The 19030-nt window shown below is 39.6% G+C and overlaps 1 protein-coding gene across 3 annotated transcripts in view; it reads right to left on the bottom strand.

Moving 5' to 3' along the window:
• Positions 1 to 124: 124 nt before the first annotated feature.
• Positions 125 to 19030, bottom strand: part of SBF2 (SET binding factor 2) — a 468462-nt gene continuing 449556 nt past the window's right edge. For all 3 annotated transcript variants that reach the window (XM_041730425.1, XM_041730423.1, XM_041730424.1), the window contains 8 exons: positions 12417 to 12543; positions 10093 to 10220; positions 8650 to 8883; positions 7502 to 7606; positions 5831 to 6024; positions 4873 to 4960; positions 2917 to 3048; positions 125 to 1867 (listed from right to left, as the gene is read on the bottom strand). In XM_041730425.1, the coding sequence (XP_041586359.1) occupies positions 1769 to 1867; positions 2917 to 3048; positions 4873 to 4960; positions 5831 to 6024; positions 7502 to 7606; positions 8650 to 8883; positions 10093 to 10220; positions 12417 to 12543 (1107 nt within the window). In that variant the 3' untranslated portion in view covers positions 125 to 1768. The remainder of the gene's footprint in view (positions 1868 to 2916; positions 3049 to 4872; positions 4961 to 5830; positions 6025 to 7501; positions 7607 to 8649; positions 8884 to 10092; positions 10221 to 12416; positions 12544 to 19030) is intronic.

The raw sequence follows: 19030 nt of genomic DNA, 5'->3' as shown, positions 1-19030 counted from the left end.
AGACACAGGATGGGCCATTTTACCCTTGAACTTTTAGTCTCCTGTATGAATCTTGAATGTTGCCTTCTGAGTACTATGCACTACACAGTGAGTTTTATTTCACAGCAAAAGATGATGCTTTTTCTTAAGAAATAAATTTAATTCAAGGTGGTTAGTGAATGTAAGGCATGTAACACCTTTATGAAAGTTAAAAGAATCCAGTTATAAAAGAAGCACTGTGTACAGTCTCAAATAGCTGAAGGTACAATGGGCTCCATATTTTACAAAGTACAAAAAATTATTTCATATACAAAGAAAAAATACAAATAATGTGCAAAAATCATTTTCACAGGTGGCAATTTATAAAATGAAAATGATAGAAAAGTCCTTCATTCTTATTATTCCTCAATTTCTTATATATTAACACAGTTCTATTTCCTAGTGTGTAATTTTAAATTTGAAAATCTGATTTATTTGTAATCTACAAAGACAAAGTGGTTTTTTATTTTTTAAAAAGGGAACTATTTTCATTACTGAAATCTTATGCATGAAACAGTTAATTTTATATTAAATTATAAGTAGGCTATCTGAAAAACAAGGATATAGAAATCATATATACATACTTTTGAAATATTAGTTTGATATTTAACATATTAACATTTCAAAACAATGATCTAGCTACCTCTGACTCTAGTTGGCTGCGGTGCCTGTAGCAGAGATGCGGCTGCTGTTCACCATGAACAAACAGCATTCCACAGATCTTAGGCTGAACAAACACAATGTTATCAATAGCAAAGAAAATCTATAAACAGTTCTTACTGTTCATGTGCAGAAGTGCTGTTTAAGTATCTGATCATGCCACAGCGTCACTGCTGTCTACAAAACCCGTCACAGGTGTGGTGTGCTCATGAACAGCTGGCTTCTGTCTTTCCAACATCTTCACTTCATTAAGAGTTCAGTGCAAGTGTTTATTTTGTGAGTTAGTGCATTCGGCTCTGTGCATGCTATTTTGTGTAAGAAGCTGTCAGGGAGCAGAAGAATACATAGAAACACAAAGTCCTAGATCCTCAGGGCACCTTTGGCCTAGAAAATTCAGTGTTTTGGAAGCAGTACTTTCCTGCATTGGCCTGGTCATTGTTGCAACATTCCCTGGACCATCTTTGTCCTTCAGGAGAATGCTGTGTGCTCCCCCTTTGCCTGCCACTGAGCACTGAGGTTCTTGTTGTGATCCCCAGTGGCCAAGCAGGGGTCATGGAAGCACCTTTTGGCAGCACCAGAGAACTGAGTATCTCTAAGGTCAGGCAGTAAGAATAGGAGCTATTCTGCAGGGAACCTGTTCTGGACAGCATGTAAGATCATCTTGGAGGGTTTTGATTTTTGCTTGTCAGAGAGCTCTCTAAGGAAATTATGACCTTAGGGAACAAAAAGGACCTAGTTTCATCAAGAAGGAGTCAAGTAAGTGGTAGTCATTTTGCCTAGGGGATGGATACAGTTGGCTCAGTAAGCATTCTTCTGATCCCTAATCACTAAGACCCTGTTAGAACAACCTAGTGCAAGATACAGGGAATGCTTGGGGCTTTTGACCAGACCTCTGTGACACATTCACTCAAGCTAAGCAGACATAGCAACTGCTCAAAGAGGGCACTGGGTAAGACTGGGCAGGAGAATCTTAGGCCTGGGATGACTCATTAGAACCAAACAGGAAGCTGTCAGCTCCTCAAGGATTCATGCACTTTGTTCTATCTGACAGCATGAGTTCTTCTTCTTCTGCTTGGGCTGAACATGGGCATCAGGCATCAGAGATACAGCTCTGGATCCTGTCCATCCACTGCTGGGCACTCTGTCCATCCTGGGCACAGAAGTTATACACACGTTTGCTGGTCTTGAGCTACAAAACCAAATGAAGAGAACTATGGATGAAGGGCAAGCCTGTTTTATGTTCTATACACATTTGCACACTGTTCTTTGGATAAGTGTGCAAATCAATCCCAGTGAACCCCCCCTTTCCATACTGCCCCAGAACTCTGTTTTTCCTCCCTTCCACTACCATACTGTCATTGTCTTTACAGTCACTTTGTTTTTTTGGGTCCCCAAAGTTATTGCAGATGTTACTAGAAGGGTACTACCAGAAAAAGAAGACATGCTAGGAGAGCCTCATTTTGCATTTTCTTGGGGGACTTCCTTGACTAAGGAGGAGGGTCAGGAATGGATGGGGTCTCGGGCCTCTCCCATGCACCGTACCAATGCAGGAAAGGTGCCATGGAAGCTCCCTGTGCTCTTCGGGGAAGCCTGAGATTCATCCATACCATGATGAAGTTGGCTTTCCTGTCCATTCTCCATTCCCTCTCTAAAGGCTTCAGTTGGGGGCACACTGGAAGCCCAAACTCAGGGAAATGGCTTCATAGCCAGAACAGAGCCCTACAGTATGACCGTGCTCTTTATGAAGCTCTGCTTGGCTATGGGAACTAGATAAGAACTCTATCATGTGGCCCATAAAATGCCCCAAGGCCCACCTAAGATCTGCTGAAGATGTTAGGGCAAATAGGCATCACGTATGACTAAGGACAATTTTTGTGGATTGTCAAGCATGACTGGATCTAAAAGGAAGTAGCATCTGTTCTTGACATTAGGTGGAGAGTAAAATAAACATTTAACAGGGAATTCATCTGCCTCCATATGTGGCTGGACACTCGTTGAAGAAGTCCTTTGTGCAAAGCAACATGCAGTCTTTCTGAGACATCTGAACAGCTGGAAGAGGTTAGGTTTGAGGATGGAGCGCTGAGTTCAAGTTCTGTAGCAGTTCCCATGGCCAGGGGGTCTGCAACCGATCTGCTGTCATCATTAATTGCTTTGAGGTTCCATAATTCTTAGAGGTGGATGGATTATAAGGAATCATATCCAGACAGAGCCAGGAAAAGACAAGTAAGATCAACTTACATCAAAGAAAGCCTTGTCACTTGTGTGCTTTGGGGCTCCCATGCTGGGGCCAGCAGGGATGACCATTTCTACTTCAGCCAGATCAATGTGGCCTTTACAGCTTGTGTCCTCACCTGAGTCATAATATCGCAGCTGGAACCAAAAGGATACAGATGGGATGTAAGAGAAAAACAGAAAGGGGAAATGGCATGGCTTTTCAAAATGTATTTGGATACTAACCCCTGCCTGAAAGAAAAAGAAAGAAAATAAAAACACTGCTTGCTTCTAGGAAGGAGGACTAGTTGGCTGACAGAAAGAGGAAAAAGACAGGTTTTTTTGAAATTTGAATGCATGAAGTATTACATATTAAAAAATCAATTTAAATGTTAACTAACAATTATAAAAAAAGTAACATATAAAAAAGAGGTTGTTTAGAATATAAACAGAATTCCTATAAAGCTATAGGAAAAGATAAACAATCTAGTAGAAAAGTAAAAAAATCTCAACAAGCAAGTCTCAGAAAAAATGCAAATGACCTATAAACATCTGAAAAGGTGAGCAACCTCACTGATGAAAGAAAGGTGATGAAATCAGTAAGATTTCACTTTTCACTTAGATTGAGATATATTAAAAATGGTCGATAATACTCAGGCTGAATGTAAGGCACTAGGTATTCTCATTGTTAGTGGGGCATATAATTTGTTAGAAACCTTCTGGACTACAATCTGGCAATTGCAACCAAAATTTAAAATGTTTTTGCCTATTGATACATCTCATCTCTACAGAAGCATTCCCACAAGCATGCAGAGACATACATAAAGAAGTTTCCTCCAGCACTATTTTTATTGGCTAAAAACTGAAAAGATGTATCTTCTTTCAATGGGGCATTCATTAATTATATGATGGTTGGTTAATTATATCAATAATATGGAATACTATGTAAACTTTTCAAAAATGACAAGGAAGATCTTTATAAACTGGTAGGAAAATATGTTCAAGATATATATAAAAATACAAGTTGTCAAACAGCATGTAAATATAAAGTGATTTTTGAAAACTACAATAAATAGCTCAACATTTGACTGAGTGGTTATTATGTGCCAGGACTGGATATCATTCTCTAACTAAATAAGCCTGGATTTTACTCTCTAACTTACACAGTAGGAAAGTGTCTGGTGCCTCTGTCACTGTGGTTCTGGCCTCAGACTTTTCTGTCTCTCCAGTCATGCATGGTGTAAACAGGTCTAAATGGAAGAACTGTATACCTTTCATGTTAAAGATATCCAAAAGATTGGTAAGAATCCAAGTATAATTTGGTGTAATTATAAATTACAGAAAAATTATGACATTGTCCTATGTTATATTTAGTGGTTTAATGGAACTTGTCTCCACAGCGTATTCTCTATGATTTCAGAGACATTGTTATGTTGAAGTACAATCCCCCAAAGGGTTTCCATTGCATATTTGTAAACAAATTCTCTATACTCTTCCACAAGGACTCTCTAAATTTTATGAAATGCCCTGAGGAGAAAGAAATGTGGTCCCCATCTAAAATCTTTATCTGGAAATGGTCTTCTAGGTGCAGGTCCTACCAGAACACTGTATAGAGGTACTAGTTTGTATCTTTCTCAACAGATTCCTATACACACACACACACACATACACATACACACACCCCCATATACATATATATTAGTTTTTTTTTTTTTTTAATAGGCCCCATGTCCAGTGTGGAACTCAGTGTGGGGCTTGAACTCACAACTCTGAGACCAAGACTTGAGCTAAGATCAAGAGTTGGATCCTTAACTGACTGAGCCACCCAAGTGCTTCTCAGTAGACTCCATTTTAGAGATGAATGCTTTTAGAATCCAAATGTGTATTCCTCTGGTTCCAGGGTGACTGGTCAGTTCCAAGGTAGAGTGAGGCTGCAGTCTAGCCTAGAGAGAAGATGATTTCTGAAGGCCTTGACAGTATTACCTGATGCTTTGTTACATCCAACACAAACCAACGGGGCTTCCAACCTTTCAGCAGAGCCCCTCTTTTGTAAAGCGTTCCCTCGAAGGACCTAGAAGAAATGATGACAGGGCAGTTAATTTGGGTTTTTCATTTAAAAAGTGCTGTGAATGGGGATGTCTGTTGTTTTTGTTTGTCAAGGCTCTCTTTCCCTCAGATGGTCCAAAAAAAGCCAGAATTCTCTCCAGAATCTTTCTATTAGACCTTTAGGGGAAACTGCCTTTTTCTGCTAGAATTACTAAACTTGTGAGGTTTGGAGCTCACCGTAGCCATCTTTTGTGCCATGTTGGGAATGCAACCCCTACAGGAAAGCAGAGCCAGCAAATGAACAGAAGCCTGAAGATAACTATGTGAGAAACTGGTACATCCTTGGCCTTCCCTGTCTATGTGAGTGAATTCCCTTTTGCTTAAGCTAATATGAACTGAACTTCTTCTTCTTCTTTTTTTTTTAAAGATTTTATTTCTTTATTCATGAGAGACACAGAGAGAGAGAGAGAGGCAGAGACACAGGCAGAGGGAGAAGCAGGCTCCATGCAGGGAGCCAGATGTGGGACTTGATCCCCGGTCTCCAGGATCACACCCTGGGCTGCAGGCGGCACTAAACCACTACACCACCGGGGCTGCCCTGAACTGAACTTCTGATGTCCACCACTGAGAAAGTGCTGGCTAACACTCCCTCAAATTATCTGACAGAAATGAAATAATAATAACCAGGACTTAACCAAAAATTGTTATAACCTCTTGACATTATTTTAGTTGTAATTTTGATTTTTTCTCTTCAAAGAGCCATCTGACACATTTACAATAGAAACAAAGAAAGAATGAAGGCAAATCAATTTTAATTTCACAGAAGGCTGTCTTACACTGGCCAGCTTATTGCAGGGCAGGTGGTTCAGCCTTGGGCAGGGCTTGGCACACCCACCTGTTCTCATCATTCTTGGACGCATATTGGCTGTACAGCGTGGCTGCTCTTCGGTCCACACCATTGGACGGGGAGACGCTAGTACTGTGCTCCTGCCCTGCACTGCTGTCTGGGAGGTGCAGCAGAGACCTCTTCTGACAGGAGGGGAGGTTGGTAGACACAATTCCTGGGGAGCCTGAAGGGTGTCTCTGTGGCTGAAAAAGAACTATACTTTGATAAAAAAAAATAAAACCCTCCTAAACTGTAAGATAATAAATTTGTATTTTAAGTTAAAAAAAGTTAGGAAAGCTTTATAAAGATTTTATTGAGCAACTCATGCAAGAATTTCATTTCTAAAAAATTATCTCAAGAAGAAAACTGGAGCAATAAATAAAATATATGTACAAAGATGTGTATTCTCAAGTTCTTTATAATAGTAAAAAACCACAAACAACCTAAATGTCTATCATTAGGGGACTGGTTAAAAAAATGGGATTTCCATATAATGGAACTCTAGACAGCCATTAAAACTGCTGTGCTGACTATAGTGAGTGATAAATGCAAGCTCATGTATACCTCATATTAAATAAAAAAGAAAGAAGGTTTTAAAATAGTATGTATAGTAAATCCATTTTATATGTCTGTTTAGAATGATACAAGTTTGACAGCTTGTGGTTTGTTCCTAGGCTATCAATTTTTTTAAAAAAGATTTTTATTTATTCATGAGAGACACAGGAAGAGAGGCAGAGATATAGGCAGAGGGAGAAGCAGGTACCCTGCAGGGAACCTGATGCAGGACTCGATCCCAGGACCCCAGGATCATGACCCAAGCCAAAGGCTCAACCACTGAGCCACCCACGTGTCCCTAGGCTATCAATTATAGGTGATTTTTATCCAATTATCTGTGTACTGTATTCTTTAAAAGAATAAATACTCTCCTTGTCTCTCTGTGACATCGGACCTTGGTGACCTCCCCTTTCTGAAATCTTATTCAGAACACTTACATCTGTCCTGACTTCCCTTCTGTTGCATCTGGAGCCAGTATGATCTGGATTTGATGGTGGCTGTACCAAGTACTAGGTGTGTGATCTCTGTGTCTGAGCCCTCACTCGTGGGAAGGGACACCACCCCCTCACTATAGGTTACATAAGATGTTAAAGTGTGGGTGGTGCTCAGCATGGCCTCTTGCACATATTACATGCCTGATAAAAGTTTAAGATAAAAACATAAGAGAGGGTATGAAAAACAGAAAACAGAGTGTGTGTTTTTAAAATATTGTTATGATAAATGTTTCTTAGTTCAGAAACAGAAAAGGGGGATGTGAGCAACAGAAAGTTGCATAATTTGTCTTTTAAATGTATTTTCTTTTCTCTGGTTATTTCTCTGAAGGAAAGATGGTCCTAGTGTTCCCTTCCCCGTTCATGTGGCAGAAAATCAGCTGAAACCACAGAGGCACAGATAGAAAAGAACCCAGTAATCTTCCCTGGATGCGGGGCTCTGAAACACAAGTATTATGTCACTGCGGTAAAGTGAGACACTCAGAAAGTATTCAGTCATTTGGAACTTTTTGCCCTGGACCTCCAGGGTATGGCCTTTCCACCCCTCCCTTTGGCCAAAAACCCACCTGGGTTACCTGACCCAGCACTCTCAAAAAGCTCAGAAGTAGCTCCTCAAAGGATTTTACCAACTCACACGGTCTGCTCTGGACTCCTCCTTAAGGTCCATGGTTACTCTTTCCCATAGCTGCTGCCACTTCTCAGGGGTTTGGTTCAATTTATGCTCCAATCTTTCAATTTCCTGTGAAGTAATTAAAAGGAGTTTTCTGACATTAAGTATTTCACAGAAATCAGAATGTGTCCCAGAGCCTGTACTGGGCCTGGTGAACAACATGGCCAGAAGGCAGCTAAAGTCGGTGGCCTCAGAGGTCTCCTAAGCCAAGAACAGTGGTGGCAGCCTCTAGCTGGTGTGGTGCACTGTGGCAAAGGTGATTTATTAGGCTCTGTAATCAGGCCCTTTTGTATACAATAGCTCAAATAAAGAGATCAAATATGTATCCCAAACACCTTCACCTTTGGCCAGCCCACAGGAAATCTAATGGCCACAGCAAAAGGTCAAGCACTGGGCTGGTGTCCAAACCCTAATAGCTGAGGTAAGGTCTGTCCTTGACAGAGGAACCCCCAACTCTGATGATTTAAAACCAGATGTGGAAAGGATGAACCAAGAAATGCCCAAGGAATGGAATTTCCTTCAGAGAGGGAAGCTGGAGATCAGAGCAGCTGCCTCTGTGACAGTGCCTTCACTGCAGCATACACACTCCTCTCAGTCAGAAGGCTGGACAAAGACTCTTCAGGAACTATTTGGCCCCTTTCAGGGCTCAAACCCTTTCCCTGGGCTGCTGCTCTCATCAGGGTGACTACTGCTGGGATAGTTTCACTCCAGAATATTCCCTGTAGAAGATGGTTGGCAGTATTCCCATCAGACCATCAACTCCCCACACTTCTGACCAGAGGAAGTAAAGCACCCACAAAAGCCATAACCCAGGCCTGACTCAGGCTGCTGGGCAGCTAAAACAGCTGGGAAGCTGCAAATTGCTCCATTTGTTTGATTGCTTCCTCATAATGCCGGAAAACTTACTTTTTTTGACTCTTTTCTAGTAGTTGAGCCTGGTCCCCTGCTGCTGCTGGGGAGCAAATTTGGTTTCCTCAACCTCCTGAAGTGCCACTTAAAACACTAGCCCAGAGTGAAGAGAGCCATCCATGTCTGGAAGTTTACAAACCAGTTTTAACTTAGCCTGGTTCCTGAGGCCTCAGGCACCCTATGTCTCCATAGGTCTGACTTACACTGAAAAGGTTGGTGAGTGCATCGGGCTGAGCACAGCTGATGTCATCATAGCATGGCCACACTGTTCTCCTTTGGCTCTGGGGCCCAGCTCCTCCAGCCACTTCAGAGTCCTCAGAAGGGAACTGCTTGGGGGTCAGCATCATCCAGTCATATGAAGGCCCTGTGGAAAGGGTCTCCTCTATGTAGTAATCCCACTTCTTGAGGCTGGAGACATTTACGTTGGGCTTCAGGGCCTGTTCAAAGAGAATTCTGAAATATCATCTTGACCTCAAAGTAGCTCAGGTTTACTGGCAGCCCCTAATATTTGCAGGGTCTAAGGCAAGAGCATGAATGGATGTTCAAATACCAGATGTCTAAATATTTAAATATTTTACATCAAGATAAACTATTAAATAAAAGATGTCTCTCCTCTTACCTTGATAAATAGAACTTCCTAATGGCCTAGAAGACCAGGCTCAATATGAGGTATCTCGGACTCCTTGGAATTCTACACCAGAAAGTGGTGGCGCTGGGGAAGCTGGTCCCAGGTCCCAGTCCTCAGCCTAAGTCCCTGCTCCTCTCATCTTGGTTCTGTCCTATATTCTGAGGGTCTTTTATGAATGTGTATATATACCCCAGCTCACAGAGCTAAACTCTTTCTCCTCCCGGCCCAACAGCTACTTCTTAGGCACCCCTGAGGCTGAGGGGCACATGCATTGGTTTGGGAGACAGACTGGGAGAAGTACTCTCATGAGTAACTTATATTTGGGCAAGAAATTTTGGGGCATGGTTTAGATATAGAAAGGGTATCGAAGCACATACACTTGGTTTCTTGTGCTCCGTACTTTAGGAGGAGACAGCTGGAAAAAGGACAGAGTGGAGTCCTAATGTATGGGGCTAAGTGCAGGGACATTCTTGCCCTGAGTAGGGTGGTACTGCTCATCAACCAGTCTGCTCCATCCCAGAGCTCACTTCATATAGACGTGCATCACAGAGCATGGTTGCCCCTGAGATGTCATCCTTCTTGGGCTGGGCTCGAAACAACCCTGCTTCCTGTAGGGGTTCTTCCATGGCTTTGGTACAAATGGACTTAAGGAAATCTTTTCTAAAGTATTTTAGATTTTTTTCAGCTTAGATAACTAGTTGAGGTTTCAAGTTTTGTTTGGTCTTTCTTCCCATGGAAAGTTGCCTTGCTTTGACTTTCTTTAACTTATCCTTTCTAGATTTTTTTTTTTGGGGGGGGGGATAGCTCCTAATCTTTGTGGTCAATATGATGGACATTCTCCATTCCAGCATAACTCAAACCCATGGTGTACCAAACTTTTAAATAGCTTCTAGCATTTTAAATAGCTTCCTAGTCCAATGTTTATAAAAAGTTTAAACAGCTTATATATCCTTAAAAGTAAGGAAAACTTTAACACTAAATATTCAGGAAATGAAATACAAATGCTTTCTTACTGTACCTCTAGTTCCACTGGTGAATATAAATAATTAAAGAAAATGGGACTCCTCTTGTGCATTCTATCAATACACTCCCAAATACAAATTCCTTTTTTGGCATGCTTGTCTCCTTTATCGTCAAACAAAGTTCCTATTAAAAAAAAAAAATCACTAAAACAAAAGTCAAATCAACAGTTTGCCTAAAACTATGATGCATGTAGCAGATGAAAAGTGAAATGTATCTTAGGGCTCTCAAAACTGCAATGTACATACAGAAACCTTAGGAGGTAACTGCAAAGCTAAGGAGAAGAATGAACTTCATAGCTATAGGAAAATAAATCCAAATGGAAAGAAAGCATCTGATAACGCTTTCCCAAGTATTTAGTAGTACATCATGACCTTCTTCTAATCTACATCCTACACCTCTACCTAGATTCATAGAGCTCCATGCCACGAATCATTCTACACATTTCTCAGGACAAAAGGAAATGACTTTGAGTTGATATGATGAAGCTCAGTTAAAAACATAATTTTATGTTTCTTTTTCCAGTTGTCAGCTGTTCATTACGAAGCCATTTAAAGTTTCATCTTGTTTAGTGGTTTATATATACTGCAAATCATGGTCATGGAGACTTTGGATGATAGAAGGGTATGGTTTGTATCTTTGGGTGACTTAACAAAAGCCAAATGTAGAGGGGGTGCTTCAGGGCTTTTTAGATGCTACCCTTGTACCTATCAAACAGTCAATCTGCCACTCACATGAGCTCACTTTGGTTTTAATACAGGATGTGTAAGGGTGAGGAAGGAGGATATTTCTTTAAAGGGCCAGAAAGGGTGCCTCTCTTAACAGTGCTGTCTTGCTTTGAATGAAAGGACTCAGTCAAAAGTCAATAAGCATTTTACTAGTTTATCAGAAAAGAATGTTTCAAGCCCAAGGCTGCACAAAATCCTGTAAAAGGCCCCCAAGACTAAATAGTATTCCTGTCTACCTTTTAACTGCCGAGTCCAGTGTAGTAGTTCTCAACCCTGGCCACACATCAGAAAAATCAAGGGCTTTAAGAAACCCCAGTGTTTAAGTTTTGCCTCCGAACAATTAAATCAGAATCTCTGAGGATGGGTCCCAGATATGAGTCATTTTGAAAGTTCTCCAAGTGACTCCAATGTCCAATATAATCAATCAGCTCTCCTTAATGTCTTCCCAACACAGAGTGCTTAAGAAATTAAAGTTTCTTTCTTTTTTTTTTTTTTGAAATTAAAGTTTCTGATTATGATGTGTGGAAAAACAATTCTATGAGTTGACAAAGGTCTGGAAGTATAAATAAGAACCAGTGCTGTCTCCTTTACCAAAAGTATGAAATATCATACTAGACAATTTAATAGTATGCACTGGAAAGCAACATTTCCTGATTTCATATTTTAAACTGAGAACATCAGTAAATATCATCAGTAAATATTTTCTCACTAGAAGAGTCCTCTTTATGAATATCCAGATACATATATTGAAAATAGCTGATTTTTTTTTCTTTACTGTCTTAATAAGATCCTGTGTATCCTCCCTTCCCTTTTCCCTATAACAACAACAAAATAAAAAAATGTAAAATCCCTGTGGGGAAAGTTTTCACAGGGGCTGAAAGGGGCTTTGAAAGTCTACTTTTTACAAGTATTATAGTATCTACTCTTTACAAGTATTACTGCTGTTAAAAATCATAATAATGATGGAGATGTCTAAAATTCAATGACTGATTATTATAAGCTAGACACTGTGCTAAGAAATTTACAAGTATTTCCTAATGTGATCATCATGGCCCACAGGGATAGGTGCTATTATTGTCCTTATTTTAAAGATGAGGACACTTAAGAAAGTCAGAGATGCACCTAACTTGTCCAAAGTACTCAGCTGGTACTGGGAATGCTGGAATTGAACTCTAGGCTACTTGATCCAGAGCCCATGGCCTTTCCTGCTACTCGAACTGCCTCCAAGGGCAGGCACCTTTCCTACCAGAGTGTATCAGAGATGGAAAAACTAAGTCAAATGTTTCTCTTCTAACAGCGATACCACTGTTATGGTGGTATGAGATGTATGGTGGTATGGTGGTTAGAGATGTTAACGTAGTAAGCAGATTTTACCTTTCAAAGGTGCTACAGGGATGACCATTTGTAGTCCCTAAGAGTTAGCACAGCACATAATCTGAAAATCTGGGCACACATTTATATCTGTTCTACTTTTATATTTCAGGGTAAAACCCTAAATTGGCTTTGCCACACTTGGGGGTAGTATATTAGAGTTTTTAATTGAAAACACACAAGACTAATAAAAAAGATGGAACAAGGGAATGCAAACACATACCATGCTCTAATCTTTCATAGTCTGAATCCAGAAGAAATGTTTTAAAGCGATTAGACACATAATGGAAAGCCAAAAACTTTAAGTAATACAGATTGAATTCAAACTCAGTTGGATATTGGTTGTGAACCTGAAACAGACAAGGCAAAGAAAAGAGCAAGAATCAAACTTAACAAAAATTGGATACCATGCCACTGAATGGTGACCTGAAATATGCAGGAGACCATCTGGTCACTCAATCAACTGAATCCCTACCATGAGTGGACGTGGGAAGGGAACCAGCCTTTTTGAGTACCTACTATAAGCCAGACACCATGCTAGGAGTTTTTTATAAAATAATTTCATTTAATCTTTATAACAATATTGCAAGATATACTTTTCTGGCTTTATTGAGATACGACTGACATGTAACACGGTAAATTTAAGGTATACAATGTGATGATTTGATACACTTACTATTATAAAATTATGACTATAACAGGATGAGTTAATACCTCTGTCACCTCACATAATTAGTTTCTTTCTTAGTGAGAACATTTAAGATCTAGTCTCTTAGCAACTTTCAAGTATATAATACAGTATTGTTAAGTACAGTCATCATGTTGTACATTGGATTCCCAGAACTTATTTCTCTTATAACTGGAAGTTTGTACTTGTTGACCAGTATCTCTACATCCAACCTCCAGCCTCTGGCAACCACCATTCTACTCTTTCTATGAGTTTGGCTTTTTTAGATTTCACATATAAATGAGATCATACTGAATTTATTCTTCTCTGAATTATTTCACTTAGCATAATACCCTCAAGTCCCAGCTACATTGTTGCAAATGGCAAGATTTCCTTTTTTTTTACCTCATGGCTCAATTATATTCTATTGTTTACATATATAACATTTTCTTTGTCCATTCATCTGTAGATGGACGCTTAGATTGTTTCCATATGTTGGCTAGTGTGAATAATGCTGCAGTGAATATAGGAGTACAGCTATCTCTGTGAGATACCAAATTCACTTCCTTGTATAAACACCCAGAAGTGTGTTTGCTGGATTATAAGGTCACTTCATTTTCAATTTTTTGAGGAACTACTTTTCCACAGTGGCTTCATCAATCTACAGTTCCACCAACTATGCACAAGGGCTCCTTTTTCTCTACATCTTACCAACACTTGTTACTTCTTACCTTCATGATACTAGCCATCCTAATAGATGTGTGGTGATACCTCATTGTGGTTTTGATTTTACATTTCCCTGATATTAGTGATATTGATCACCTTTTCATAATAATTATTGGCTGGCTGTATGTCTTCTTTGGAAAAATGCCTATTTAGATCCTCTGAAGATTAGCACTATTATTCCCATGCCCCCTTCCTTTAGAAACAAAGAAGCTAAGGATGAGTAAGATTAAGTAATTTCCCAAGGTTATTTGACAGTAACCAGTGAGACCAAATTTGAACTCAAGGTCTGTGACTCATTCACTGCTTTATATTGTGCTAGGTACTTGACAGACATAAATTACCATAAGTCATAACTTGCTTTTCAGGCACTTGTGGGATAATAGTGTGTAGTAAAGCAAGAAAAGTTGTACAGAGAAGTTTGGCAGTGAAAGGAATGAGAAGAGGAGTTGGTGGTTTAGGGGATAGCAAGAGATCTTTTCTTTTCTTTTTTTTTTTAAGATAGATAGATAGATTGATTGATTGATTTATGATACAGAGAGAGAGAGAGGCAGAGACACAGGCAGAGGGAGAAGCAGGCTCCATGCCGGGCGCCCGATGCGGGACTCGATCCCTGGACTCCAGGATCGCGCCCTGGGCCAAAGGCAGGCGCTAAACCACTAAGCCACCCAGGGATCCCCCAAGAGATCTTTTCTGGACAAGAAATATGTGCCTGTCTGAAGACAATGCAGGAGAAGTCAACAGAGAGAGAATAAATTGTGCAAAAGAGCTGATAACTAAGATAAGCAAGGCCCCAGGAAAGCAAGAGGCTAAGGGTCCAGATACAGGGCGCAGCTTTGGAAATGAGGAGGGATAAAAGAGTAGATTAGAAGAAAGATATGTTCAAGAGCCAAGGGAAGGGGGAGGAGCTTATGCCTTTCAACCTAATTTATCATCATTAAGTTAGGCAGTGAGGTCAATGGACATAGGAATAAGGATGAAGGCATGATATGGGAGGGATGGAAAGGCAAAGTTTGAAATGGTTACTGCTATAGCATACCTTAGACAAACTGTATGCAGACTCCATGGAACCACCTAATGTTGGCAAAAGGTAGGCCGATAACCTTGGGAGACTCCAATCTACCTAACAATGTCACCTCTATATTGCCCAATCTTTCATGACTATTAGAGAATTTTATTTGGTTGAGAGGAGTTCCAATCATAATTATACTTGCTTAAAAGCTATTTCAAATGAACACGTTAGGCAGGCTGTCTAGAAGCCAGTTTTTCTTTCCATGTTTAAGGTGGCAATGTAGATCCACATTTGGTCAGCCAAAGTGAGCAGGTATGGGTGTAATATGTTGATGTTACAGCCTAACAAATCAGTGAGAATTTAAAGTCATGATTTGGATATCACTGGTTTATCAAAGTTTATCATCTGGTTAGAAACTTAGTTTTCTGAGATTAAAGTTTTCCCCCCCATAACATTTTCTTATTGGCTTTTTAAATGAACTAAAGTAATATAAAGTGGATTTTAGGAAAAGATATTGAAATGACTCCCATTCAATGGGCTTGTATATTGTAGAGCTGCTTCCCTGATCTTAGCCACTTCCTGTTGCATCAAGTCTCCATAAGACAGGAGAGCTTTCTATGGGACAACTGTGACATGGCTCTGAATAGCTAGGTAGTGTGCCCTCTTCCAAGGTTTTAAAACTGCAAGCTCTCTAGTCTGAGCTCCTGGTTCAAAATCAATAGCATCACCCCAATAGCCAGTGTGCACATGATAGAGAGGGGGTGACTCAGATTGTGGGTGGTAGGGCAGAAGAAGGAGACAGGCCCAGGATGGAACTTGGTTCCCTTCCATCGGAGAGTCTCAGGAAGGAGGAATCTGCAATGTACTCAAGGAGAGTGAGCTCCAAGAACAACTTTGCCCCAACAGATGCTGGAATAAACCTTGCTAGTCACAGGGGAAGAAGAGTTCAGGGTTATTTCTACAGACTTAGTCCATAATAGGTTCTAAAAACTTAAAAAAAAACTTTTATTAAACAAAGCTCTAAATGACAAAACAGTTCTCCCAATGACTATTCTCCATAGAAACTACTGCTCCATACATGTCTGTATCTTTCCTTGATTATTCTGATACTTAATATGCTTAAGAATGTAATTTTGAAGACCCACTTATGAGGTAAAGTAGAATGAAAATGATAATGGAAATGACCTTAAATTGAACTTACAAGCATTTCAGGGAGATCATATGCTAGGACTAGAAGCAAAACTCCTTTCCAAGTGGAAAAATACTTCCACAGCCCACTGTATTGAGTGACTAGCCTCACCACAAATCCTGGACCCTACAATTATGTTAGAAAGGTTAGACACTTCTCAAGGCCCCTGGCACTCACCCTGCTTGAACTGGAATTGGTACTTAGATAGCATCACAGTGTCAATGCTTGGGACACTGGGGGTGTGTCTGTGTGCCACAGGGCACGTGTAGTCACTAACTGCTTGAGGTTAAAGACCAATATACCCCCAAACTAGGGTTAATTATTAGGTCTATTCGAAGCAGAAAAGAAGATATTGAACAATTAAAAAAAAAACTTTTTAGTGGGGCATCTGGGTGGCTCAGTGGTTGAGTGTCTGCCTTCAGCTCGGGTCGTGATCCTGGGGTCCTGGGTTCAAGTCCCACATTGGGCTCCCTGCAGGGAACCTGCTCTTCCCTCTGCCTGTGTCTTTGCCTCTCTCTCTCATGAATAAATAATTAAATAAATCTTAAAAAATAAAACCAAACTCCTTAGCCACAGTTTAAGAAACAAGCATGTAAAGATTTCTTCCATGGGAAAAAAAAAAATCACACTGACCGGAATGCTGGATTGATTAATAATATCTGGATAACCACATCTGGAATCTGATATTAAGAAACAGGGGGAAGTATCTATTTAGATCCTCTGCCATTTTTAATTTTTTTTTTAAATCACTGAGTTGTAGGAGTTCTTTATATATTGTGGATATGAACCCCTTATCAGATAGATGATTAACAAATACCTCCCATTCAGTAGGTTGCTCTTTCACTTTGAGGTTTCCTTCACTGTGCAGAAGCTTTTTGGTTTGATGTAGTCCCATTTATTTTTGTTTTTGCTTCCCTTGTCTTTGGAGTCTTCTAGGAATTTTATAGTCTCAGGTCTTACATTCTAGTCTTTAATCCATTTTGATTTAATTTTTGTGTATGGTATATGACAGAAGTCTAGTTTCATTCTTTGCATATAATTGTCCAGTTTTCCCATTTGTTGAAGACTATCCTTTCTCCATTTTATGTTCTTGGCTCCTTTGTTGTAAATTAATTGTCCATTTATGTGTGGGTTTATTTCTGGGCTCTCAATTCTGTTTTTTGAAATGTCTTTTTGTCATAATGAGAAATGAAGACCGGATTGTATTTGCCCAACAAAATCTGGTGCTTAGATTTCCAGTAAAAAAGAAAAATTATACTTTCTCCATTTAGTCCTATCTCCCAGGGACTCAGTTTGTCTAGTTCACTGGCTTTTTTCCTCCTTGTTAATGGGACACCTAGATTCTTCTGTTGTAAAGTACCACAGTGGTTTCCAAAAAGCACAATCTACATGCTTCCTTCTTCTTCTGTTAAGTATTGTTTCATCCTTTATTTAATTTCTATTTTAAAAATTTTTTAAGTTTTAATTTTTAAAAAGATTTATTTTAGAGAGAGAGAGTGCGTGTTGGCGCGTGTGAGTGGCAGTGAGTAGAGGAAATGGGAGAGAGAGGCAGAGAAGTGGACTCTGCATGAACTCAAAGCCCAATGTGGCCTGATGTGGGCCTGATGTGGGGCTTGATCCCAGGATGCTGAGATCATGACCTGAGCTGAAACCAAGAGTAGGAGGCTTAACTGACTGAGCTACCCAAATGCCCTATTGTTTTAACAGAAAGCCAAGAGACTTTCTCCAAGATAATGAACATATTTATAACTCCTAAATGTTTCATTGTGCACCCTTTGCTTGCCTCTTTCTGTACCCTTCTCTTAAGCAAACACTGATTTGCTTTTTGTCACTATAGATTAATTTGCATTTACTAGAACTTTATATAAATGGAATCATAAGTATATATTCTTTTTTTTTGTATGCCTTCTTTCATCAAGCATAACTCTTTGAGATGCAAGCATGTTGTTGGGTTATCAGTAATTTCTTTCTACAGCTAGGTAGTATTTCATTGTATGGATATACCACAATTTGTTTATTTATAGCTGTGAATGGGACATTGAGTTGCTTCTGGGTTTCTGGTTATTACATGTAAAACTGCTATGAAGAATTATGTACAAGTCTTTGTATGGGCAAAAGCTTTCATTTCTCTTGCATAATGGCCTAGAAATGGAATGAGGAATGGTATGGTAGGTAGGTATATTTAACTTTTAAAAAAATGGCCAAACCATTTCCCCAAATAGTGGTACAATCTTGTATTCCTACCAGCAGTGTTAGATAGTTCTGGTTCTTCCACGTCTCATCTATCCTTGGGATCATCAGTTGAAAATATTTTGCTCATTAAAATAGGCATGTAGTGGTCTCTTACTGTGATTTCAATGTGCATTTCCTAATGACAAATGATGTCAAGTATCCTTTCATGTGCTTATTTGCCATCTGTACATCTTTGGTAAAGTCAGTACAAATATTTTGCCCATAAAAAAACAGGTTCAGGCACCTGGGTGGCTCAGTGGTTGAGTGTTTGCCTTTGGCTCAGGTCATGATCCGGGGGTTCTGGGATCAAGTCCCGCATTGGGCTCCACGCTGGGAGCCTGCTTCTCCGTCTGCCTATCTCTGACTCTATGTGTCTCTTATGAATAAATAAATAAAATCTTAAAAAAATAGGTTGGTTGTTTTATTACTGAGTTTTATGAATTTTTAAAACAATTTAATTTATTTATTTAGAAGGAAGAGTGTGAGGACGGAGGTGATGGGAGTGATGGGGGAGGGGCAGAGGGAGAGAGTGGGAAGCAGACTCCTTGCTGAGTAGGGAGCCTGACACTAGGCTTGCTCCTAGGACCCTGAGATCATGATCTGAGCCAAAGGCAGATGCTTAACCAACTGAGCCATCCAGGTGCCCCAAGAATCTTGAGTTATTCTGAATACAAGTCCTTTAAGTAGACACATGATTTGTCTTTTCATTTTATTAACAGTGATTTTTGAAGAACAAAAGTTTTAAATTTTGACAAGGTCTAATTTATGAATTTGTTCTTTTATAAATAATGCTTTTGGTATTGAATGTAAGATACCCTTGCCTAACCCAAGGTCACAAAAATTTCTTCCTATGTTTTCTTCCAGATGTTGTATAATATTAGGTCTTAGATTTAGGTCTATGATCCCTTCTGTATTAAATTTTATATTGGTGCTAGGTTTGGATCAAAGTTTTTTGTTTTTTTGTTTTTTTTAAATTTGTTTTTGGACCTAAAAATCCAATTGTCTGGCACTATT

The sequence above is a fragment of the Vulpes lagopus genome, chromosome 15, assembly GCF_018345385.1.
Source record: "Vulpes lagopus strain Blue_001 chromosome 15, ASM1834538v1, whole genome shotgun sequence".
Classification (NCBI taxonomy): domain Eukaryota; kingdom Metazoa; phylum Chordata; class Mammalia; order Carnivora; family Canidae; genus Vulpes; species Vulpes lagopus.
This window is presented reverse-complemented; position numbering and strand designations above follow the sequence as displayed.